Source organism: Colletotrichum paranaense (assembly GCF_030867605.1).
Source record: "Colletotrichum paranaense strain IMI 384185 chromosome Unknown Scaffold_2.1, whole genome shotgun sequence".
NCBI lineage: Eukaryota > Fungi > Ascomycota > Sordariomycetes > Glomerellales > Glomerellaceae > Colletotrichum > Colletotrichum paranaense.
The window spans coordinates 4,052,163-4,076,171 of NW_026848960.1; the positions used below are offsets into that span (position 1 = coordinate 4,052,163).

At 53.4% G+C, this 24,009-nt stretch overlaps 9 protein-coding genes across 9 annotated transcripts; 3 read left to right on the forward strand and 6 right to left on the reverse strand.

The window, feature by feature from the left end:
- Positions 1-155: 155 nt before the first annotated feature.
- On the reverse strand, positions 156-812 carry CPAR01_03261 (uncharacterized protein; the record flags this gene model as incomplete). The annotated part of the gene is made up of 1 exon (XM_060487548.1): positions 156-812. One exon carries the CDS (start codon positions 810-812, stop codon positions 156-158), a length of 657 nt encoding a protein of 218 aa, XP_060354876.1.
- A 1,423-nt stretch (positions 813-2,235) lies between these two features.
- On the reverse strand, positions 2,236-2,469 carry CPAR01_03262 (uncharacterized protein; the record flags this gene model as incomplete). Its single annotated transcript, XM_060487549.1, has 1 exon — positions 2,236-2,469. One exon carries the CDS (start codon positions 2,467-2,469, stop codon positions 2,236-2,238), a length of 234 nt encoding a protein of 77 aa, XP_060354877.1.
- A 587-nt stretch (positions 2,470-3,056) lies between these two features.
- On the forward strand, positions 3,057-3,932 carry CPAR01_03263 (short chain dehydrogenase; the record flags this gene model as incomplete). Its single annotated transcript, XM_060487550.1, has 2 exons — positions 3,057-3,376; positions 3,452-3,932. The coding sequence occupies 2 exons, from the start codon at positions 3,057-3,059 to the stop codon at positions 3,930-3,932; spliced, it is 801 nt and encodes a 266-aa protein (XP_060354878.1).
- Positions 3,933-4,822: 890 nt separating this feature from the next.
- CPAR01_03264 (uncharacterized protein) lies at positions 4,823-5,548 on the reverse strand (the record flags this gene model as incomplete). The annotated part of the gene is made up of 1 exon (XM_060487551.1): positions 4,823-5,548. One exon carries the CDS (start codon positions 5,546-5,548, stop codon positions 4,823-4,825), a length of 726 nt encoding a protein of 241 aa, XP_060354879.1.
- Positions 5,549-6,377: 829 nt separating this feature from the next.
- CPAR01_03265 (glyoxalase) lies at positions 6,378-7,241 on the reverse strand (the record flags this gene model as incomplete). The annotated part of the gene is made up of 1 exon (XM_060487552.1): positions 6,378-7,241. The coding sequence occupies one exon, from the start codon at positions 7,239-7,241 to the stop codon at positions 6,378-6,380; it is 864 nt and encodes a 287-aa protein (XP_060354880.1).
- A 2,649-nt stretch (positions 7,242-9,890) lies between these two features.
- On the forward strand, positions 9,891-11,492 carry CPAR01_03266 (cellulase; the record flags this gene model as incomplete). Its single annotated transcript, XM_060487553.1, has 4 exons — positions 9,891-9,959; positions 10,019-10,133; positions 10,194-10,807; positions 10,866-11,492. The coding sequence occupies 4 exons, from the start codon at positions 9,891-9,893 to the stop codon at positions 11,490-11,492; spliced, it is 1,425 nt and encodes a 474-aa protein (XP_060354881.1).
- Positions 11,493-13,013: 1,521 nt separating this feature from the next.
- CPAR01_03267 (metallo-beta-lactamase superfamily protein) lies at positions 13,014-17,500 on the reverse strand (the record flags this gene model as incomplete). The annotated part of the gene is made up of 2 exons (XM_060487554.1): positions 13,014-16,296; positions 17,241-17,500. The coding sequence occupies 2 exons, from the start codon at positions 17,498-17,500 to the stop codon at positions 13,014-13,016; spliced, it is 3,543 nt and encodes a 1,180-aa protein (XP_060354882.1).
- A 1,991-nt stretch (positions 17,501-19,491) lies between these two features.
- CPAR01_03268 (nitrilotriacetate monooxygenase component B) lies at positions 19,492-20,570 on the forward strand (the record flags this gene model as incomplete). Its single annotated transcript, XM_060487555.1, has 2 exons — positions 19,492-20,340; positions 20,433-20,570. The coding sequence occupies 2 exons, from the start codon at positions 19,492-19,494 to the stop codon at positions 20,568-20,570; spliced, it is 987 nt and encodes a 328-aa protein (XP_060354883.1).
- A 370-nt stretch (positions 20,571-20,940) lies between these two features.
- Positions 20,941-22,973, reverse strand: CPAR01_03269 (cAMP phosphodiesterase class-II; the record flags this gene model as incomplete). The annotated part of the gene is made up of 2 exons (XM_060487556.1): positions 20,941-22,449; positions 22,908-22,973. The coding sequence occupies 2 exons, from the start codon at positions 22,971-22,973 to the stop codon at positions 20,941-20,943; spliced, it is 1,575 nt and encodes a 524-aa protein (XP_060354884.1).
- Between the last annotated feature and the right edge of the window lie 1,036 nt (positions 22,974-24,009).

The following is a 24,009-nucleotide window of genomic DNA, read 5'->3' on the forward strand; positions in this document are numbered from 1 at the left end:
CAAGCGTGGACCAAGATTTCTTGCGTGCTCAAACTTTAAACACGATTTTTTTGTTCAATCCAAGCAGCCAATTTGGCACATATTATGTATGTCGTGATGGATCAATCGTTCTCTTCATCGCTTCCAAACTCCAGCCGGTAACGATGCTTTCCGAATCAGCTCAGCCTCAAATCTTCGTTCTTCACCTCCCTCACGACAACGGATGGTGGTGCTTGAACCGTGCTCACGGCCGCTTCCATGTCAATGGCTTGCTCTCTCGCCTCCATCTGCATCACCAGAAGCTGACCAGCCGTGCCATGTCGCAACGTCCTCCCTCGTCCGTGCCTCCCTCCTCTTAAACAGACCAATACGTATGTCCATATCAGGACGGACCCGGCGCTCATGAACAACCAGGCGAGAGCGACGTACTTGGTAAACTGCGACCACTCTTCGTACAAGGCGTGCCGCACGGTGAAGAAGCTGAGAGCCTGCAAGCCAATCCAGGTAAGCCAGTAGAAGTATACCAGACCACCGATGCGACCAGGCGGGGGAAGAATGCATTTGTGAATGCTAAAGACCGCTGCGTAACAAGTTTGCGTGGGAATCAGGACGATCAAAAGCTCCGCCATCCAGGCGATGGGTTGTTTGGACTCCGAGGATGCTCTCATCAAGGTCATGGTGACCAGAATTGTGGTGAGGAAGCATGCGCCGAGAAGGACTATAACTGAACATCTGGCTTCGTCCAGGAGGCTTGTCCGTGGCGACCATGGTTGTCCTCTTCGTCGACGGAGCCACATCTTTGCCCGGACGAGCGGAACACTGTAGAGAGGCATGGCTGGCTTCTTTGAGGAAAAGGATGAATATGAGGAGAACCCGGTGCTTTCTTCTCGGGTCTAAGATCTTGAAAGGGTGATGTTGTTGAAAGAACACTGAATATCTTGAGGCGGCAAAATTAAAAGAACAGTCCGCTTATGAGCGGCCGCTATAGTCTCACTAATAGTGGGAAATCGACTTATTTAAGAATCTGCGCTACTTGGCTCGAGGAATGTCATGATATGTTTTCAATCGAAGAGGCGTCAGGAGAGTTCATGTACGCGCATACAAGCATTTGGGGGCGTTCAAGTCACTATGGGCAGAATCCACCTTGATAGAAGTTATTGACTTCTATTGGTGCTCAAAATTGTGTCTAGCGAATCAAGACTGCACCTTAGGATCATCTCAATGAGTGCTGAAGGATGAGATTTGGGTGGACAAAATGAGGAAAGTATGGAATTGTATATCGAGTGAATGGCGACAACAGAGGTTTGTTCTGATCCCCTCCACTTGTTCAGGCCATTCCGGGGATATTGAAGGTTTCTTGTGGGCAAGGTTGTTCGAAGTGGCTTTTAAGGTCACGAGATAAGCTGGTTTCGCCCGGTCTCCGAACGGGCCGAGGGCGGTTGGGCCACGCTGATTGATAACTTGGCGTGACTGAACGTCTTCGGTTGCAACTGCCTGGTAATTTCAGCTCTAGTTGTAGTCGGCTCGGATTGTCTCCGACGTGGAGCATTGATAGCCGAACGCACATGAAGTGGTTGTCCTGGCGATCAGATCAGATGGTCGTGAGGGCCTCTTGTTGAGGGGAATATCGCTCACTTACGAAACACCCCGCGCGGGCAATTGAATTCTCCCCGGGATTGTATGGGTCGACTGGACGCTCCCCTCCAAATCTCCAACATGTTTCCCCCTCGAACTTGCAGAGTTGGTACCCGCAGCTGTGCGAAGGCCACCATGTATTTGGTGTGAAGTGGAACTGTGGTGAATGCCTCGAACGGTGAACCAAGCAGCGGACCGGTGGTTGGAGGGTCAAACTTCAGAGTCTCCGTAGCCCACCCGCAGCGACCCGAACCCCACGCTCCATACTCCGTGTCTTCCCCCTCACCGACATGCCTCCGCGCCCGGCTGCCCAGCTCCGCACCAACAGGAGTTCCCAGACTCGATGCAGTGTACACGAAAAGTACTTGGACACGACGCGTCCACGAGGGCACGGGGCAGGTTGGGCCCCCTCTTCCTCGCTGCTATCTGCGGTAAAATGCACCTCTCATGTGAAACTGGAACTTGTAGACAGCATCGACGATGCGAGGCCTTGACTAATGGCGCGCGCTGCAGGGCCGGGGTGGGTTGGATGTGGGCTTCTGTGGATCTCACAGCTGGACTCTTGGCCGCAACCATGTAGTTTCTGAGATCGATTGGGCGGCGTGGTTTTTCCATTAAGGCCTAGAACTTGGTTGCCAGGTTTTTTCCCTTTTGGTGATAAGCTAAGAACAAACTCACCTCGCCGCCGCACTTAGTTACGTAGTTCTCTACAATTCTTCGGACTGAAGATATCAAATACTGCAGTTCGACAAATCCTACCCGACTCTCGGTCAGTGCGGTTGGATTAGTAGTCGGCAGGAAAAGGTTGCGCCAAGCGAGCACCAAGATCAGATTGATGAGCTGTCCGAGCTGCATGGCGCATGTTGCTGCAGTCCTCGCATGTGGGATTACTCAGATACAGATTCGTACATAACAAGTACAAAAGTATTGTTCTAAAGATTGAGACTATTCTCTGTTAGGTATGCGTAGGAGTACGGCAATACTGTCTCAATGTCTACCTGCGGCCCATCCGGGTCCCATTAATTAAGATCCACCAGACTGGCGGGCACTTGAAGGGAGGGCATGGGTTCACCCATGTATCTAGACATTCCTCACAACCTCATTGCTGAGCATTGGTCCGTGTTTAGCCCCGGCGTCTAGTCCGTGTGCCTGTATCAATGACATCAGCGGGGTTCCCGGGATGCCGTCACGGCCGGGCAATTCCCAAAGCTACCCCTCCATCATGCCACCTTATTGACCCCTCGGTCTTTTTTGGGCTCGAAGCACGCCGTACTCTCAGCTATTCAAAGCTGCCTTTCTCCCGCTGATCTTTTCGAGCTTTTCTCTCTCTTCCTTTTTCATTACAGAAAGTTTGATACCCAAAAAAGCCTTCTCTTCAATCTTTGCAGACGCCTCTTTTACCTTTACAACCCAGCCACATTCACCGCCACCAATCCTTCATCATGCCTCAGTCCATTCCCACCGCTTCCCGTCTTTTGGACCTCTTCAGCCTCAAGGGCAAGGTCGTCGTTGTCACGGGTGCCTCTGGCCCCCGCGGCATGGGCATTGAGGCTGCCCGCGGCTGCGCCGAGATGGGTGCCGACCTGGCCATCACCTACTCCTCTCGCAAGGAGGGTGCTGAGAAGAACGCCGCCGAGCTCGAGAAGGAGTACGGCGTTAAGGTCAAGATCTACAAGCTCAACGTCAGCGACTACGACGAGGTTGAGAAGACCACCAAGCAGATCATCGCCGACTTTGGCAAAATTGATGCCTTCATCGCCAAGTGAGTTTCCGAGCCTCTCAACCCCGCGCAACTCTCCAATGTAACTCAAGTGACTGATGACTTTGCTCTCTGCAGTGCTGGTGCCACCGCCGATGCCGGCGTCATTGACGGCACCAAGGAGGCTTGGGACCACGTCATCCAGATCGACCTGAACGGCACCGCGTACTGCGCCAAGGCCGTCGGCGCCCACTTCCGCGAGCGCGGCTCCGGTTCCTTCGTTATCACCGCCTCCATGTCCGGCCACATCGCCAACTACCCCCAGGAGCAGACCTCGTACAACGTCGCAAAGGCCGGCTGCATTCACATGGCCCGCTCTCTCGCCAACGAGTGGCGCGACTTTGCCCGTGTCAACTCCATCTCTCCCGGTTACATTGACACCGGTCTGTCCGACTTCGTCGAGCAGAAGGTCCAGGACCTGTGGAAGAGCATGATTCCCATGGGTCGCAACGGTGATGCCAAGGAGCTCAAGGGTGCCTACGTGTACCTTGTCTCCGATGCTAGCACCTACACCACCGGTGCCGATATCGTCATTGACGGTGGTTACTGCTGCCGGTAAATGTCTCGTCTTTTGTGTAAACCGGGCGGAACAACAGCACATGGATACGGAAGACTGAAAGGTTTCTTGTCCTGAATATGATGTTATGACTACTTTAAAATAATAGACAAAAAAGTAAAAAACAACACTATAATCTCAATTGGTTAATGTGATAAATCAAGCTACGCGCCCCTAGTTGTTCTTCGCCAGCTTTTGATAATTTAATGCCGCAATGCCTCATTCAGGTAACGCAGTAGCTACCTCAAACACTACAGCACATTTCATACCACGTGTACGAGACTTGATAAAGCAGCTCAAACATATCGTCAAAATTTATCACGTTCACTCCCAACAAAACTTACTGAAATCTGCAAGATGTGCCACAAATTTGCAGTCTCGCCGTATTCAATCTCCGCGATCAAGGGTGATGATGTATGCGTGATGCCATGACCTTGTTCCTAGATCCATTTTCTTAGCGCAATAAGCTAGCTATTGTGGACTACCCGTCAACGCTCCACCTGTCGCGTCTTCCTAACATGAGCCATCCTGCATCGTGATCGTGAGTTCGGTCCACTGCAACTCCATCACACCTCCATTCTTTTAATCAAGCATGATCCGTAACTAAGCTCGGTATGTGAGCTTCACTCGAAAGTCGCAGGTCAATCCGTCAAGAAAACACAATCTCACGTGAAGCTACGTCTACTTGATCTGTCCTCGATTGAGATCCATGTATTGATATAGATAGATTTCAGTAATACAACAAATAATAGTGATATTATGATGTGTTGATGACGGTCGTAATGTCGAAACTGCATATTAACGAGGTTTCAAATTCGCTCGCCCCCTAACATGTGCTACTATCGTAAGAGCATCTCAAGTTCCAGGTTCTCGGAATCCTCAAAAAGTCATTCTCAGAGATTCTTGGCGATGAAGTGCGGGAGTAACACCTTCGTCCAAGCTGGTATATGTCTCTTCAAGGCGATCTGGCATGTCTCGGGGCCTAGCCAGGTCACTAAACTTGTCATGAGGAGGATTTGGAGTCCAATATTATCGGCTTCGTGAAGGTAGTAGATGATTTTGAGGTCCCAAGGAAGCCGGTTCCATTCACCAACTGCGGAGAAGGAATGCCTTCGTATACAAAAGTGAAGGGTGGTGTAGGCGACACAACCAAGGCCGGTCGCAGTCTTGAGCGGGTTGAACACAGAGGCCAACGCAACCATTGTCGCAACAATAAAGAGTATTTCCGACCAATGGGTGGTGAAGAATTTTCGTGAAACTTTATCCCAGAAATCGAACACACAGTAGAAGCAGAATATCGTTAAGGTAGTAACAAGTGCGGGCGGTGAAAATCTCTCATGGTCATCATCCAGTCTTCCCTCGTCGCCAACTGATGGGGTCGATGATTCTTCTTGACTGTTAAAACTTTCTCCTAAGGAAGATGTTTCGGAAGTCGTTGGAGTCGGCGCTTGAGATGATTTTTGAGAGTCCTGAAAATGCTCAATGCATGCGTCGGTGTGGAGCATCTCCGTGTTTTTATTCAACCCATGTTCAGAATCAGCTTTCGAGTCTGATGATCCTTGGTGACTATTGGAAGGTTCCTCAGGAGGGAACTCCTTTGCATCATTGTTGAGCTTCATCTGCAATGCCGTTACCGATTTGGTAGGTCTTCACAAATATTGGAGAGGTTTTTGAGGTTTGGGGTGATTTTTAGGGTTGAATTCGAGTGCCAAGGGCCGTTTAGTAGGAAAATTTTGCTTGTTCTTGAACTATAGAGACGAAATAGTGGGTGGGAAATCATGCAATGTGGTCGGCATCTGGCTTATCGGATGTATGGCTGCCTATAGACGTTCTCTGATCCCACAAGGTGCTTTATCAATCACGGTGTCACCGATGAGCCCATAGCCGTAAACTTCGTGCCCTGTGGATTGCTGTGAAGCTTATACTTGTCAAACCTTGACTACTCCCCCCTTGCTTCGACTTTTGGAACGATGAGGCTCTTAACGAGGGCCTTGTCTGTCCAAACACATACCTGCATCTTTAAGGCCGAACGTGTCTCTTATAAACCTCATGGATGCTGGTTATCCTTCCCATCTCATACCTACAGGTTAGGGGAGCCAAGCTTTGACCTATTCTATGGAAGGTTGTTTTTCAGATCGAGACTTGACGATGACTCAAGCTTCTGATCTTTCGTTTCTGTGATGACGGCAAATCATGAATTATTATTGGTGCCAAGGTATGCCGCAAATAAAGTTTCAGAAGGAGAGAGTTCGTTGAGGTTGTAGCTGTTTCTGGCTGCTAGGCGCAACCATAATAACAGTATGGTATCAAAGTTCTCCTTAATTTTCTTTCTACATGAGGTAACGTATGCCCAGCAGGTTTGGGCAGCTTAAAAACCACTCTCCATAATGCTTTCTGATGAAACATCATGAAGCATCGCGAGTCTCCAAGCCACTTTGTTTTGAACACTTAGGAAGAGCCACCGGACACGGGAATTAAATCAATCTCAACAGAGACGCCCCCGCCAAGTTCGCCGCCGATAGACCGCTTTGTCGTACCCGCGGCGGTATACAAAGCGAAGCGGATAGCTTGTCTAGAACCCTGCTTGCTAGAGATGGTTTCAACGTTCAGATATCTAGGATCGTCAAACTGACGAACGGGAACATCAAACGTCCACCGCCCAACACCATCGCCGCCCTCCTCTGCCGCGCGGTCGTTGATGCCAGCGTAGGCCTTCTTGAAGTCCTCGCTACTCACGTGAAGCGAGACTGAATGAACTCCGAGCGATCCGTTCGGGTGCTTCACATTCTCGGGAACATGATCCGGCACACGAAGCTTCCGCGGCGTTCGGTCAAAGCACCAAAACGGCAACTCGCCCCTCTCCACTTTTCCGGCTCCGGCCCCGGCAGCGCTATCCGGGAGTGCAACGGCCCACTTCAGCTCCTCGCCATCCGGCCTGATGCGCCCGCCGGGCACGGGGTCCTCGTACACGGCCAGCGACTGCGCGGCGTGCACCCGTTTCTGGATCTCGGCAAAGCCGGACTCGTCCTTGAGGGAATAGGCCCAGTCGATGATGGTGCCGTCCGGTTTCGGACCCCACTTGTGCTTGAGGCGGTCTTCCCGGCTGATGCCCGCGACGAAGGAGATGATTTCCAGATAGGTGCCGTCTGCGAAGATGACGAGCTTGTTTTCTGTGAGGCCGTCAGCGTGCCGGCCGCCTGTGAGGATGGTGAATTCGGTTGAGAGCCAAGTGGGGAGGGAGGCGAGGACTTGGTGGGGGACCAGAATCACGATGTGATCGAGGAGAGGCGGGTTTGAGCTCTGGGAAGACATGTTGACGAGATCTTGAGTGTAGATTAAATGAGTGATATAGCCGTGTTGTCAGTGATGTAGATGACTTCAAGATGTGTTGTCTCTGCGATATGTAGCATATAGGGACATCATCCGATATTTATCGTTCTATTCCCCGCGCGGCCCCACAATGTCACCATTGCTGGTAGTCATTGCGAAGAGACGCGGATGTATGAGGTCCGCTATCGGTCGACAACTCTCATGAGTCTGTTGCCGAATCTCTCGCAAATACCTCAAATACCTCAAAATTCTATCTTGACATTTTCCGATGTATGGCGGAACCTCGATGAGACCTCCGGCACGTGGCCGGCAGGCGTTTCCGTGCCCACTTCATCAAGTTCGCTGATGGTGGCTTATGTAACCAAGCCGCCGGTCTCGTGGGAAAGAATGGTGCTAATCCAGAGAGAGGACTTCTTCTCTCAGTCACGCATAGCTCAAGCACACGGAGCACTTCTTCTTCTCTTCGAGGTTGCCAAATCGCAGAGTTCATTGCCAACTTCAGACCACTGTTTCTTTGTTGCCTCCCAAGCAGTGTATGCGCACTCGAGTCCTCGTCAGTGAGACTTGCGTGGATTGCCCCGTCAATCTTCAAGGGCTTCTGGAACTCGCGGCAGGTCTACTAGGAGCAATTCCTTCCTGATCCTAGCGAAAGAATATCCGATAGAGGGCCAAATTCTCATCACTACTCCCAAAGGACTCTGTCCTTTCAGAAATACATTGTTCTCATTGCTAGTCGACTTAGAGAACAAACATCCTATGCGGCATTGGCCCAGTCAGTGCTTGCGCGCTAAAGTTTGGAGGCTCAGTCGAAGGATCCCAGGGCCGTCCCTGGATGTCCGCCAACAGACGCTGGACCCAAGAGATAGCGCTTCAGCCTGGCCTTGAACGTTTAGCCTTCTTCCAGACGCGAAGCTGACAAGCAGACGTATCCATGACAGGATGAAGGGCGGTTGTCGGTGCAGTTTGAGTGGTACAACAACTGCTGCTGTACAACGATGTCTCGGACGCAGGATCAACCAGACAAACAACACCCCGAGTCAAACACCTAAATCATCGGCCCGAGTGGGTCTTTGTTGCACTTCTGCAAAGAGCCCTGCGTGATCTGAAGGACTGGCCTCTTGCGCGTACGGCCGGCGAGTGTTTGCTCTAGGCGCAGATCATCTCGCAAGAGTTATCAATCCCCTGTGACCAGCGCCGATGTAAACTGTGTGAATTCAGTCACTCGCTAGTGCCAAAGCTTTACGACACTCTCTTCTGAATCAGTAGCTACGACAAGCTGGAGATGGTATAGCTTCTCGAACTCGGATCGACTCTGTGCTGACAAGTAACAAATGCAGAAGGGCGCCTAGTTGCCGGCTTGCTACCCGAGCACTTCCTACGCTCAAAGCATACCTACTTTACTCAACGGCGCGCCGGTAGTGACCCCGCACTACGGCTCGCCCACCGGCAGCGGGAAGATCTGGACCTTGGCTGAGCACCGTGATACTCGCGCAAGACCTGCATTAAGTCTGGCGATCTCATACTGCGAGGCTTGTGGCGTGTCTCGAAGCTTGCGCTGTTTGTGACTACAGGCTCGACACTGATAGCAATCTTCCTCAGCCAAGCCCGCATTCAATCGAAAACCGACACAATGGAACGCCGACCCTCTGCCTCCCGGTCAGCCCGAGAACCCCTTCCCATTCGCTCCCGAGGCCGTGCGCGCCCCATCCCACCCTCCCCCTCCGTCTTCTCTCATTGAGACTCACAACCCAACTTGGACTTTGGAGGACAGTACGGAGTAGAACAGTAGTGACGGATCGGTTTTATCCCCGGACCTATCCCCAAATCGCTAGATTTCCACTCATATTGGGCTGCATTCTGATAGTACCCACCCCGACGATCGCGTGTCTGGGGCCCTGGTGGTAACGGGACGCGGATCACCCTAGGGAGCCTCTTGGTGTCCGCACATGAAACTCCCACCGTCTGATGCAGACCCTCGTCCGACCAGGCTTCGTGGCGCTCGCCGCATGAATCTTGTCGCACAGAAACGACCATCGGATGGCAGGCTGGGGCCATTTACTCACGGCCAACTTGCTGTTCGCAGGTTCACTGCCCCCTCCAGGGCCTCCAGTGCCTCTCCAGCTGGGCTGTTTGTGGATGATGGAGAAAGGGGGGTAGGGGGGTAGGAAAAGAAGTCCACATCTCACCTCTCGGTCCCGCCATCCCGTTCGCTGGTGTCATGTCATATAGCCCATGGGTTGACTACTATTCTTGGACGCTCCCTTTTTCCAAAGTAGCATTGTCGATGGCCTGCCGGTAGTAGATATGTCATGCGGCTCCCCGCTGCCTTATGTACAGACGATTCTTGAACCTCCTTCCCAAGCCTTCTTGCAACCAAAGTCCCCCTTTCGTGTTTGCTTCGTGCTGCCCTTCGCTTCTTGGACCGCAGTTTTTTCTTCGATTCTTCGGATTGAGTCCTTTCTTTTTTTTTTTGACATCATCAGATTATTTTTACTTTCGCTTCTTTTCCATTCGCTTAGGTATCGAATATGTTGTCAAAGACACTTACACTTTTGGGGTTGACGGCGGCAGCATGCGCTAGGGTGCAGTTCTTGGCAAGTCTCATATGATCTACAACAAGACTTCGGACCAATGTGTCTAACCTTTCTTGCCCAACAGGGAGTCGCGATATCAGGTGCCGACTTTGGCTGTGAGATTGATGTAGACCCCTCCCTCGATATCTCATCTCATCCAACAATTCGACACTAACTCGATGCCAGGGAAGCTGTCCAACGGGAAAAGTCCAGTTGCCTCTCAGCTCACTGGGAGGCGGCGACGGCGAAGGCCAGATGAACCACTTTGTCCAGAACGACAAGCTCAACATGTTTCGACTTCGTCAGTCTACTTGAATTCTCTCTCACCTTGAGAGTCTAATACTGACATCCAATACAACAGCCGTCGGATGGCAATTCCTCGTTAACAACCAACTAGGCGGCCAACTCAACGCCGCCAACCTTGGCAAATACGACCAGATAATGCAAAAGTGCCTCGCGACCGGCGCGCACTGCATGCTCGACATACACAACTTCGCCCGCTGGAATGGCGGCATCATCGGTCAAGGCGGGCCGACAGACGACCAATTCGTGTCTCTATGGACGCAGCTCGCGACAAAGTACAAGGACAACGCCAACGTCGTCTTTGAAGTCATGAACGAGCCGCACGACCTCGACGTCAAGCTCTGGGCGGCGACGTGCCAGAAAGTGGTGACCGCCATCAGGGGCGCCGGCGCGACGTCGCAGATGATTCTGCTACCTGGGACAAACTTCAACTCGGCCGAGTTCCTTGTCAGCAGCGGGAGCGCGGAGGCGTTGGCCGCGATTACGAACCCCGATGGAACGACGGATAATCTGATTATTGATGTGCACAAGTATCTTGATCAGGATAACAGCGGCACGCATAGGCCCTGCACGACGGACAATGTCGAGAGTTTCAGGACGGTGGCTGAGTTCCTGAGGGCCAAGGGACGACAGGGGCTGGTTAGCGAAACGGGCGCCTCGAGCGATGCTTCGGTACGTCAATCGATTTCCTTGTTCTTTAATGGGTGATGTGACTAACGGACGGATACAGTGCTTCACAAGCTTCTGCGCCCAGAACACTTTCATCAACCAGAACTCAGACGTCTTTATCGGCCTCGTGGGCTGGGCGGCCGGCAGCTTCAGCACCGACTACGTCCTCAGCCTGACGCCCAAGAAGTCGGGCAACACATACACCGACAACAACCTGATGAAGCAGTGCGTCCTCGACACCTGGGCCAACACGGAGCAGAACGTCTCGACGCCCGCTACACCGCCGGCAGCTTCATCATCATCGTCATCGGCGGGAGCAGCAGTATCACAGCCCATCGCATCCTTGGTGCCGACGAAGCTTCCTGCTACTACCCCGTCCGCGTCGGCGGCTACTTCAACAGCTCCGAGCTCAGCTTCGAGCTCAGCTCCGACTTCGGCACCGCCACCTAGCAGCAGCGGCGGCGATGAAGAGGGCATCGCGCCCCCGACGACGATTGTGAGCATGCCGACCACGCTGCTGGTAGACCCTTCTACGCCGACACCACCGGCGGCAACCGGGGCTCGGAGCGGTAGGAATGGGACGACGACGACGACGAGCTCGTCTCCTCTTCCGACGGCGGCGGGGTCGAGGCTAGGAGGGTTTGATAGTCTGCTGGGACTCGGTTTGGCAGTCGCCTTCTTCCTGTAAAACCAAGTCATTGACATCTCGGAGATTAGCAGATAGGAAGAAAAGAAAACCAATCATCTGACTACCATCAAGGGCCAAAGAAAAGGTTTGACTCGAGGGAGATTCGAACCCCTAGAAATGGCAGACTATCCCGTTGGGACTCGGTCGACAGTCACCTTCTTCCCACAGAAGCTGAGCCATCAGCACCACAATGACAGGTAAAATAACATAAGGATATCCACATGAATTATCGTAGGTACCTGTAAGCAAAAGAAAAATTATCAAAATAAAGACTCGGACTGGCAAAATGGCAGAATATGGTGCTTCCGCGAGACGCTGGGCGCGGAAGTCTTAAATAAATTTCAGTTTGCGATCTCTAGACGAGAGTCACACGCTAGACCAATCGGCCAACGTGGAGGGTCTCGCCTATCCCGACAGACAGACCAACTTTGCTCAGCTATAGGGGATGTGGAGTGTGCGTATTCCTTGAGCAACCGTGATGGCTTCCGGCATACTTTGGAGCCTGAGGTACCTTGCTATCCTACGCATCAGGGTATCTGATATTTCACGTTTCGCGTCCTTCCTTCTCTATTTGTCTTGACCCCCAGCCACCATGCTGCGTACTAAGACTTAGCTGTGATGCCACCCGCCTTCCAAGATGGAGCTCCCGTCATGGTGTTCTCTCCTTTATGGATAGGAAGGGTACTTCTAAAGTAAGGATCACCACCAAAACCCCCAAAGGCTCCAATACTCCATAGCGAATAGCTCTGAGGGTTCCAATGTCGAACTAGGAGTGTTGCTAATCATCAGGTCTCTAAGCGTAGTCTTGCCCCTCGCCGGCGTAACTGACAGATTTCCTTGGTCGTAGAGGCGAGCCATCACAAAGGCCGCGTTGTTTGTTTACTTTCATTAGGTACCTTATGCTCCTACTTCGCGCCGGTAGCTATATCCGGGGTACGGATGGTAAGGTATCACATGGGTAAGCGCGAGCCACGTGATCGAATTCGATTATACTCCTCGACAAAGTCGGAAGTCACCACGTACCTATCAAGTGGGTATACGTTTCTCCTTCCCAAGTTCTTGCTCCACGGTGACGCACCTGCCTCACCCAGATCAGACCTTCCTTCCCCAAGTTTCACCACCTGAATATACAACCCGAATACACGAAGAATCGAACCCCTCACATACCCCTCTAAGTCAATTCCTGTCACCAGCGCAGCAGGCGCTCTCTAGGTCGGGGGTCAGGTCAAACTGTGGCGTGGGTGGCGGGGTGGTCCAAGGTCAACAATCAAAACGCCAACCAGCCTACTCGACGACAGGCTTAGCGAAGCACCCGAGTTCGAATCCCAGCATGAGCGCCAGAGATGTAGCCCCCAGTTCAGCACCGAGGGGGTGAACTCTTTTGCCTTCTTGGATCCATCGAGATCTTTAGTACTTGGCCATTATAACGAGTTTGAACAGCAGAAGGTGCAATGAAAGGTACGAAATTGTAACAGGACACGTGTGTCCAAGTCTATTAGTATGAGTGGTGTTGTTTGTTTTCTATTCATCCGCATCCTGCCTAAAGGCATCATGCTCCACATAGCGGCTGATAGCAGGCAAGAAAGCCTGCGCCTGGCGGAACTCGCCCAACTTCACCCTCATCTGATCCCACGCCATCAACACCGCCTGATCAGCACCATCATCCGTCTTGCGGTCCTCGACGAGCGGCAGCTTAGCATACCGCTGCGAAAAGTGCGTCAGCAGCACGCGGCGCGCGCCCATGTTGCTCGCCACCTTCAAAGCCTCGCCCAGCGTGCTGTGCTTCTTGGCCACCGCGTCGCCCATCTTGTCATTGTCAAAGGTGCTCTCGTGGATCAGCAGCGTCGCGCCCTTGCCGGCCTCAACGAGCCTCTCACTGGGGCGGCAGTCGCCCGAGTAGGCGATCTTGAGGCCCGACGGCCAGGTCAGCACGCCGGCGTAGGCATCCTTGCAGTGGTTTACGGGGACCAGCTGAGCAGAGGCAAGGCGCGTGGGGCAGTCGGTGGGGAGGCGCCCCTCGTCGTGGGGGAAGAAGTGGCCCTTTCGGATGAGCTTGACGCGTCCGAAGGCGATGGGCTCGATGCGGCTGTACTCCATCAGGAAGTACTGCATGGCGGCGGGGCCGATGAGGCCGAGTTGAGGCTGGGGAGAGAGGTGGATGGTCGCTTCGTTCCAGGCGCGAAGGAAGCGTGCGGTTCCGAGGTGGTGGTCGGCGTGCATGTGGCTGATGAAGATGCAGCGTGTCTCTTGAAGAATCTTGTTTGTTTCTTCGGCTCCGAACGTTCGTTGGAGCTGACCCAGGGTGTTCTCACCGCAGTCGAAGAGGTAGTTGCCGTACTGTGGTACCCGGACTAGGGTTGCCGAGACGTTGCGGTACTTTGATGGCACGGCAGATCCGGTGCCGAGAGGGATGATCTCCGTGTCGCGATTCGGGATGTCCTTCTCCGCTTCCTCGATATCCTTGAGGAAGGCAGGCTCCTTGATCTTGTCTGCGGCTTCCTTGGCGAGTTTAATGACTCCCTCTTCCATTCCGTGGCCCTTAAACTTATTGTAGATTGGGGGAACAATCTCATCCTTGACGAGCTCATAGGCTGGCGACAGCTTCGCCTTCATGCCCACACGAGCAGTCTCCACGTTGGAGCCAATATGCGAAAGGTCCCGGACGGTGTTGTCGAAGGCAAGTTGTGGGAAGCGGTCAGGGTCGATCTGCCTCAGGTAGCCGTGGAGGATGGCATAGGAATCCAGCGCCAACATGTTGGGACTGGTATCGGTAGACATGACGAGATGCTGGACATCCGGTCGTTCCCTCATGAACTGTTGGATTCTCGGGTCGTCGATGACGGTCGGCCCAAGGATCCAGTTGAAGACGTGTACGCCATCCATCAAGTTTGCATTTTGCCACTCTGGTCTGCCAAGGAACGAGTCAATGTAGGATGCGTCTGCGATATCAATGACTGTAAAGCCCTGAGGCTTGATCGGCGCCTCGAGAACCATCTCAGGCGTGACGGTAATACCATCCTTGCCCTGGACAGACACTCCGTCGGTGAGTTTCTTGTTGTCAGTGGGCTTAACACCCAACTCCTTCGCGGCAGCTGCATTGAACTTGCCTCTTCGGCCCTTGTTCTTTACGATATAGGTGACGGCAGTGTTTGAGATGGAGGCGCTGGGCAACTTCTCAACCGTGGCCGCCGGCCAAGGGTACCGCACCAGAACGTCAAGGTCAGGCACGGGTTCGTCGCCGCCCGGCATGGGACCTTGGTACTTCTTGATGTTGCCGTCTTCTCTGACAAAGATGGTGGCGGGAAGCTGGACCTGCGAAAGTTTTGTCTCGTACAGCTTGTCCATGGTCCAGCTGGAGTTGAACATGCTCTCAACAACACCCTTGATCGCTTCCCGGTCAATGACGGCCTGCTCCTTGGCGGAAACAGCACCGGCTGGGTTCGACAGGCCTTCATCTTCCGCCGTCATGACCTCGTGGCTTCTCTTACGGGACTGGTTGACATGATCGGAGGCGATGGATACCTTCCACACCTGAATGAGCTCGTCCTGCCAGTCAGGAGTGGTGGCGTCGGGGTTGGCGATTCTCGGATCCTCGTACAGTTCGACGGCGCGAATCGGAAGTCCCTTTCTGAACACGAACCCTCTCGCTGTTGCGACAGAGTATGCGAGGTTCTGGGCACCGTGAATCTCAATCCGCTCGGGACCCTTGGCCGCGATCAATTTCTTTCCCGTGCCCTTCCTAGCCTGGTTCCTCTCGTGCACCTCTCTCCTGCTACCGTCGAGAACGTCCGCGACTGTAAGCATCATGCCAATCATGCCGCCAGTGTTCTGCTGGATAGTTGCGCCCGAGATAAACATGACCTCCAGCTTGCCCAAGCTCACTTTACGTTGGCTCAGCGCTCGCTGTGTTCCTTCCGCAATATTGCCGAAGAGGTAGCGGCGCTGATCAAAGTGCAGCATCAGGGCCGGGCCCGTATCCGCCGTCGGCGTCGCCGCGATCTGGAAGTAGTTCGTCATGGCGGCGCGGATGTCTTTCTTCTCTCCGGCCGGCGGTAACTTTGTATAGTGTGTCTGTTCCGTCTCTGGCCCCTGAATCAAGTCGGCACAGTAGATCCAAGAGTCTGGGATTTTCGCCGAGACCTTGTTCCAATTGGCCGGTATGCAGAAAACCCGCTTGTTGGGGAACGATTCTGGATCACCACGGACAACGTCTCTCCTAGCGATACCACCGGGATGCTTGTGCCCTACGATTGAAGCCAAGAAATCTGCCGTGGGCAGTGGGCGTGTGCCGCGTTTGTTGGTGTTCAGAGCGTATTTCTGCTGGAAGGGCTCGCGACGTTCTTTATTCCTGCTGAAAGGCTCGTCGTTCCTACGGTAAGGGCGGTCTCTGCGAAAAGGCTTCTCGTCACGGCGAAAGGGTTCGTCTCTGTCGTCCCTGCGAAAAGGCTCGTCTCGGTGGTAGCGTTCCTTATTCCTGCTAAAAGGCTCTTCGTATCGGCGGAAAGGCTTCTCGTCTCTGCGAAAGGACTCGTCTTTGCGGAAGGGTTCTGCGTCTCTGCCAAAGGGCTCGGCGTCTCGTCGAGAAAAAGCGGCGGACGGTGTCCTGGTAGAATTCGGGGTGGCGAGCGGGACGTCCTTATTGTAGGTTCGACGCTTGGCTCCGTTTTCTCTATTGATGAACCCAGTCTTTGCCTGCCGGGTATCGACAATATTCAGCCTGAACTTGGAATCAAACTTGCTGTCGACCCTGTTCTCGAACCTTGACTCAAAGGCGTCGGCCAAGGAATCTACAGGCTTTGGCTTCCTGTTATTGGATCGGCTGTGGTAGGACACTCGAGAGGAGACAGCTAGGAGGAACGGAGATGGCAGGGCTCTGGCTGAACCTTTCCGGGGAAACAGCGAGGTGTATGGGAAACAGTTATTCAATGTTTGCGCCACATGCCTTTGGGTGTATGGACGGTACATGAAGTTGAAGGAGTGTGGGGAGCGCAGAAAAGGCTCACAAAAAGGGCAAAAAACGGGCGACGACCAAAAAAATTAACTGGTGGATATCAACACATTGGAGAAGGGGCAGCGTGCAGCTACGGAGAAAAAAAAATGATCGACTTGACTGGCTGGAATTTTGGTGACTGTTACGGCGACGTGGGACGGGACGGGGAGTGACTGCAGTCGGCCAAAAAACTTTCCCACAGAAAAGGACCCTTTGGCGATAAGAGCTTATCAGATGCACGTGATTTCTTGTCAGATCTGCCTGAGATCTTTGGGGTGATTACATAATGCAACGGGCTATGAACATGGACATCGTGAATCTCGTTCTAAATTTGCCCATCTTCTAGGTATTCTAATCCCATAACCATTGACCCCATCGATGATCCCAATACCTTGTGATGACACCAGACAGTTTCTGTCCGCATCGCTCGCTAGAAAGTCAATCTTGCGAAAGCGACCGTTCTTCGCCAAATAATTCCTTGAACGCCAAGTTCCCTTACTCTGACCGTTGACCAGCAATTTTGATGAACCCAAGTCTTCCAGTTAACCACTTTTTAATCTCTTCTCACAGGCCGCGAGAATGAGTACTTCTGATACTGCTGATTTCTTCCAAGAACAACCGCCACAACCTCCTCGGCAGACTTATACCGGAAGCCAGCCGCGGCACCTCTATCTCTCTCCCTTGGCGATAATGGTGCCGCCTGAATCGTCGTCGTAGACATGGTGACAACCTGCGCCGCCGTCCGGGGCAGTCATAACGCTTGTGTAGCTTGCCATCCAAGACCCGAAGCACCGCCGCCGCTACGCTTCGCGTTCCCGGCAGTGTGGGTCGTGGTTCGGCTGCTGGCGGGGCCGAGTGGTTGCTGCATGTACCCCAACTCGGCCTGCTCTGCCGTGGTAGTGGAGAGTGTGGTGCTGCTCCGCTGCGGGAACTGGCTTCGGACTGTAGCGGCGCCGGGTAGGGTTGCGACGCCTCCGAGGAGGAGGAGGGCTGATGACGAGGAGCGGATTGCGGTCATGATGTGATGAACTGGAGTTCTTGGCGGTTGACTCTGTTTTTCAAGATGTGTTTTTTTCTTTCTTCCCTTGAGGGATGGCTCTTTCGAGTTCAGAGGGGGGTTCTTTTCTTAGCTTTTTAGCTATGGAGGTTGAACGAGGGCGTCTTGTCGACATATACCTTATATATCTCTCGTTTTGGCCAAGGTACATGCATCTGCACGCACGCTCGGATTGTTGAGGTCGCACATACCTGCTCCCCACGCAAATCAGAGTAGACGTGGGACAGAGTAGCGTTCCATTCCTGCAAAGGCGTGGCCAAACACCCGGAGGCATTCCATCGACCGCCGCGGTGCGTCCTTGCATGCGAAACAGAGCCAATGCCCGCTGCGGAGGAGGGCCGCCATGCCACACGCCCAATTGACGGGAATGGCGGGGGAAGCAGTAATCAAGTACATACAAGGGACCTCGTGGAAGAGCACGGTGAGTACCTACTGTGTAGTGACGGGGTTGGAAATACCTGAACACCTAAGTGTGCTGAGGCGGCTTTCCGTCCCCCCACGGAGCTTCTCCTGTTGGTTGATCATCCATACCAAAGGCTGGTGACCAATGCCTTCTGGAGAGGAATCACTTGTCTCCAATCCCCTCGTCTCTACGTTTCTCTGGCCCTCAACGCGAAATTCAATGGAAACTTATGCACTCATCTGCATATGGGCTTTTACCAAACCCATCGAATCCGTGTCTCGAGCTAAGCGTCTCGCATCCCATCGCTTGGCATCTCCCGTGCTACCGCCCCCGCGCTCGGCCGTTGAGACACTTTCATCTCAGAGCAGATGCGCACGCGCGCTACAACCAGCCCTCAACAACATAAAAAGCCCAGGGCAGCATACACAGCCTGTGTGCTCCAGAGATAAGAAGGAGAGTCAAGCACACAGCCAAAGAGCCCTGATCCAAACTCAGAATCAGGTGCTTTGAAATTCCTCACGGTTAGAGTTGATGATTCGCCAATCGATCAAAAACATAAGAGAGAGACTGTGGTGTTTTTGCATTCTCTGACCTCAAGACATCGCGCCATGTCTAGTTCGCCTACATATATTTTAATGTTCAGCTAGGTACTCATGTCTCCTCTTCCTGAAAAGCATGTGTTCCATTGGAAAGGTTCCTCGTGAAAAAGGAAGTATCTGCACCTGAGTGTGCCTGACAGCTGACAAAGAAGCTTATCTTGATAACTCTATCTTATCAACCAGGCACTTGGACCTCCTCCACACGCTCCAAGGCAAGTCTTTCTTCTCTCTCCACATGCAAGCACCCATCACCCAAGACCCAAGACCCAAGACCCTTCCGAGTTCCGATTTCCATCCCCCGACACGCTTCCGGCCCAGCGGACGGAACGATAACTAATTACCAATAGCCAATTTGTCAATCGCCATGTGGAAGACGAACCGGAAGCCGTCAAGGGACCTACCAGGTGTAGATATATTTCCAAATACCTTAGTATGAGCCAGTCAAATTCATCACCGGGTAATGCATCAAGCGACCCCAACCACCAAGTCAATTGCATCATCAGGGACAAGGACCACACCCCGATCCCTGCACGTTACCCCTCCAAATGCCCCTCGTTGGTGACAACTCGACAAGGTGAACTTTTGGTGTGAACCTCCACGTCACCCCACTACCGTTACCCTCCCCCTCGGCATCTACTCCACCATCCGAGAACTCGAAAGGGGGGGGTCCGGCTCAGGGTAGGTATCGGGTGCCTTACGGCAAGGTCAGGTAAGCTAGCAAAGCAAGCATCCGTAAGCAACATGCCGCAAGTTTGAGCGAGTAAAGTAGACCAGAAAGAAAGGGGAGACCAAACCCAAAGCTTCCACGTCCATATCATTACCCCCCCGTCAAGCAAGTGAAAAGTGGATTCCCGCATCCCGCAATCGCAATTCTGGCTTGCGCCCTCCTCCTCCACTCCCGTTCCGTAATCCCGACGATATAAAAACCACTACAACTTCCGCATCCCACAATGTCATCGCGCACCGCCCTCCGTACCCTCCTCCCAGCCATCACCAACAAAACCACGCTCGCACTCTCAAGGACAGCAGCCTCCAGAACCCTCACAATGACATCCCAAAACAACAACAAATTCGCCGGCGGCACCCAAGCAACCCACAACCCCCACCCGGACTTCAAATCCGTAGAATCCACCCGCCCGCCCTTCAACACCGAAGCCTCCATCACTTTCACAAAAACAATTTCCCCAGACTGGTCCTTCGGCTCCGGCGCAAACTCCCTAGGCCAGCCCGGCCTCTCGACACCACACGTAGCAATCGATCCCCACGCCCAAGGCCGCCCGGCAGGCTTCAACTACAAACTCCTCATCTCCGCCATCACCCCGCGCCCCATCGCCTTCCTCTCCACCCGCTCCGCAGATGGCACCGTGACGAACCTAGCGCCGTTCAGCTACTTCAACATGGTGAACCACGATCCGCCAATGTTCGTCGTGGGCTTCGCCGCATCCATCGAGAAACCCAAAGATTCGCTAAAGTGCCTGCTCGAGAGCAAAGAGTGCGTCATCAACATCATCTCCGAGGGCTTTCTCGAGGCCGCCAACTCGACGTCCGTTAATGCGCCGTACGGGAAATCGGAGTGGGATGTGAGTGGGTTGACGCCCGTGTACGACTGCAAGCACGTTCAGGCCGCGCGTGTGAAGGAGGCCGTCTTCAGCGTCGAGGGGAAGCTCGACTTTGTGAAAGAGTGGGATTCGCGCGCTACCCCGGGCAAGAAGAGCGGTGTTACTGCGTTTATTGAGGGCGTCAATTTTTGGGTGAGGGAGGATGCTATCAATGAGCAGAAGAACATTGTCGATCCTACTGTAAGTCTTTGTCCATCTTTAACCTTGGAGGACTCCCCAGCTCTTCTGGGTGGGTTTCGTGGAAAACTGGAATCTAACTTGATATCCCTCAGGTACTCCGCCCTGTCAGCAGGTTAGGAGGCATCACCTACGGCCGCACCACCGAGGTCTTGGAAATTCCGAGAGCCGACTGGGATGGCAACATTGGTGGCGAGGAAGGCTATGAGAAGCTCAAGAAGAGTAAGCAATAGAGACTCAACGGAGCGTCATTCAAGAACCAAGACGCACAGTTGTTTATCCAGGTACAAGTGGTGTCAGAGAGAATCAACAACAATACGATGCGCATGCGCCCCCGAGATGTAATACATAGAAATTAGGTGGCATCCAAACAAAACGCGGCGGCCCGTCATCATCACGGCCACCGATGGATATATAGAATGCGACAAATGGTGCGCGTAAATACATGGTATATATATCCCCTTGCCTCCTCTTATCTGCCCATGAAAACTCCAAGATAATCCCCCCACTGCACTCATCCTCATCATGAGAACTTCATGAAAATCATATCTTCGTGGAATCAACATCTAGAACACCCTGCGCCTAAACGCCACCCACAATATTTCAAAGGTAGAGACTCTGCCCCGCGTGGGAGACGATAAACTCGCAGCCCAGCTGGGCGTCGGCTTCGTAGGCCTCGAGTTCCTGCAGAATAAGTTTTCCTTGGTCCCTTCCATCTGGGCGGTCCTTGACGTGGATAATGACAACTTTGATACCCTTGAGAGGTGGGCCCTTGGAGTGCCCATCCTCCGTCTCGCTCCATCCTTCAGCCTCGCGCAAAGACAATTCCTGTGTAGGAGTCGTCAGATGTGGGCTCTCTACCGATGTAGCAGCGGGCGGCAGTGGCGGTACGTGGCCAATGTCTGCAGACACAGCACGCTTGGCCACTGATTTGGGGCTGATTGGGGACTCATCGCCGCCGGCAAGGCGCGAAAAGGCGCCTCCTGTCCTTCGTCGTGGGATCGTGTCGGGTTCTGCTACACGCTTCCGCTTCCGGGAGGCATGGGCATCTCCTCGCGCCTCCTCAACAGTCTGAGCCAATGCGTGCATCTCTTCCATCACATAGCGGGGTTTTAGATGACCAAATAAGCGATCATCAGAGTGCGAGTCGTCGTATGAACATTCGATGAAAATGGCAGCAAGTTGGCCAGCTACAATCTTTGGAGCAGCTTCTTCCCAAATAGTCAAGTTTCGAGGGGAGAGTGACATAGAATCCGGCTCGACGTCTCCAAAGATGAGTATCTCTAGGTTAGTAGCCATATCGAGGATAAAGTAAGCCGAGGAGTCGTAAACGCATACACTGGCCTGCGGCTCCGGCGCAACCGATGCTGCTCGAGGGATATGCGCGGTGCTCGAGGCCAGGCCGTATGGCAGTATGCGCGGTGACGCCATGGATGCGGCATCGACAGAAGGATATCGTAGAGGTGTTGCAGTGGAGGAGGTCGAGCCGCGATGTGGGTGTCGCTCAATGCAGTGACCGTGTGAAACAGAATACGCCTTGATAGCGAGGCGATCCGCAACCTCTAGATATCCTTTAGACTCGCCATCGCCAATGGCTGGCGACCCTCCTTCTACTAGCCGGGTATACGTGACTAAGCCTGCACCGTTACTTTCGTCGGACAAGTTGGGCCAAATAACATTGTTGAAGATGTGAGTTTTGAGAGCGTTAACCGTTGAGGGCAATGCGGCAAGGCGCTTGGGCCTGGTAAGACCTGCCGTGTTCACGACGAAGCCGGAGATGTGATCGAGGTGAGGATGAGTAATCACATACGTATCGATAAGAGTACGAGTGATGAATGAGGCGATGGACGATGGATACACTGCGCCTGTTGCGACCTCCAGCTGACTGTTTGGTGTAAGCTGCAGGCCTGCAAATGGCCCGGAGGCAAGGGTGTGGGGGAGCGGAAGCTGGGTGCCGAGGCCTGGAGGTGCCGTTTCTTCAAGAATGCGAGTAATAGCCGAAAGATGAACACCGGCATCTACGGCGATGATGGAGCCTTTTGTCCACCCCGAGGCGACTGAGCGAACTAGAAGAGCGGTAGTATTTGATTCCTGGGGACCGCCGCCGGCACCCTAGAAATTTGGGTTAGCGGAGGTGCGGACATGATGGGGCCACTCTTTGAGGGGATCCTGGCTAAGAAGCGATAGGTCACTCCCGTCGCATTGAAAGATGTGTCTATCTTCAGTCGCTTGCGCAAAGTGTTGAAGAAGAACTGCCGGCTCTCCCTCGTCCAATGCTGTTGCACTTGCAAAGATTCCAGGGGTTGAAGTGCTTGCAGCATGGATTTCCCATTCGGTGCGGTTGGCGCAACCCGAAAAAGTCGACTGCATGAATGACAAGAGGATATGCGCCGGGCGGCCGAGTCGGGATGATCTCGTGGGGGGACTTTTCCTCGCTTCAGGAGAGACACACTCGAGACGTCGGGGCCCAACAAGCCTCGGGGATGTGAAAGAGAACGCGCGCGATCTGCGACGTCGAAAGTCGGCAGTGAGGCGCATCAAAAGACGTGAGATGTGAGAGTGGAACGTACCAGGACAATGACCTGCAAGGCCGGCCGACGGAAATTCTCCGACTTCTCCCCATTTGTGTCTTCCATGGCGGGCTAGCTGTTGATGCGAAACGAGAGAATAAGTCGCGAAGAGGGTTGATAGAATTAGAATTCCTTCCAATGCCGAGAGCGCAGCCAATGCCGCCTCTACGAAGCCACCACCCCGCCTAGACGGGCTGCCAATGCCACGATGAGGTAATGGGGCCTGTGGTAGACAAGACGGAACGGCACGGCAGATGAGAATTGGCATGCGACGCAGTGATGGTCTTCGTTCTGGGTTGGTGGAGAAGATGCGATCAGTCGTAGTGTACAGAGACGCGCGCTCCGGTGGGATTTGATGGTTGGTTTGCAGGGGCTGACAGATCTGGAATCTGCAATGTGAGTGAGATCGTCGGTGAGCGCGGGGTGAGGGTGTCGTCGGTGAGTGGTTGGTTTGGCGTCTTTACAGACAAGGTAGGTCGGCAATAAGAGGTCAGTAGGTACTCGGTAGGCTTGGCGGATTGGATGCTGATGTGCGTGGAGACGCAATGACGGGCGTAAGGTTGCCGGGAGACGAAGTATGTAAGAAGGTTGAAAGAAAGAATAAGTTAGACGATGGACGGGAGAAAGACACAGTTTTGCGATCTTGATGGAGGGAGGTCGGAACGAAACAGGGCTGGGGCTCTCGTCAGGCCTGATGTTTGCGCCTACCACCCCCTTTGCGGTTTCTGGATCTTGTCTCTTTCAAAGATCCCTTCTTGACAGTCTTTTCCCCACAGCCAAGCCAGAGAGGGAAAGAGAAAAGGCGAAGCGGATGGATCTCGAGATGAGATGGACGGCTTCTCCGAAGGCCGACGTCGTGGCTACCGGGATAGGTGGGTTTGAGTGGTGACCCAGCCAGCGGTGCTTCTGTACGGTATTAATTGGAGAGTGGAGAGCTCCTGGGAGCTGGAGTTGGAGCTGGAGCTGGAGCAGCTGGCCGGGTCTTGTCTTTGGCGGGCGCGGTGCGGGCGTGTGGAATCGGTGCGGATGGCAGCGGTCGAGCGTTGTTTAAGTCCGATAGCCAGGGTGGTTTTTCAAATGGTTTTGTTGCTTTGGAATTGTT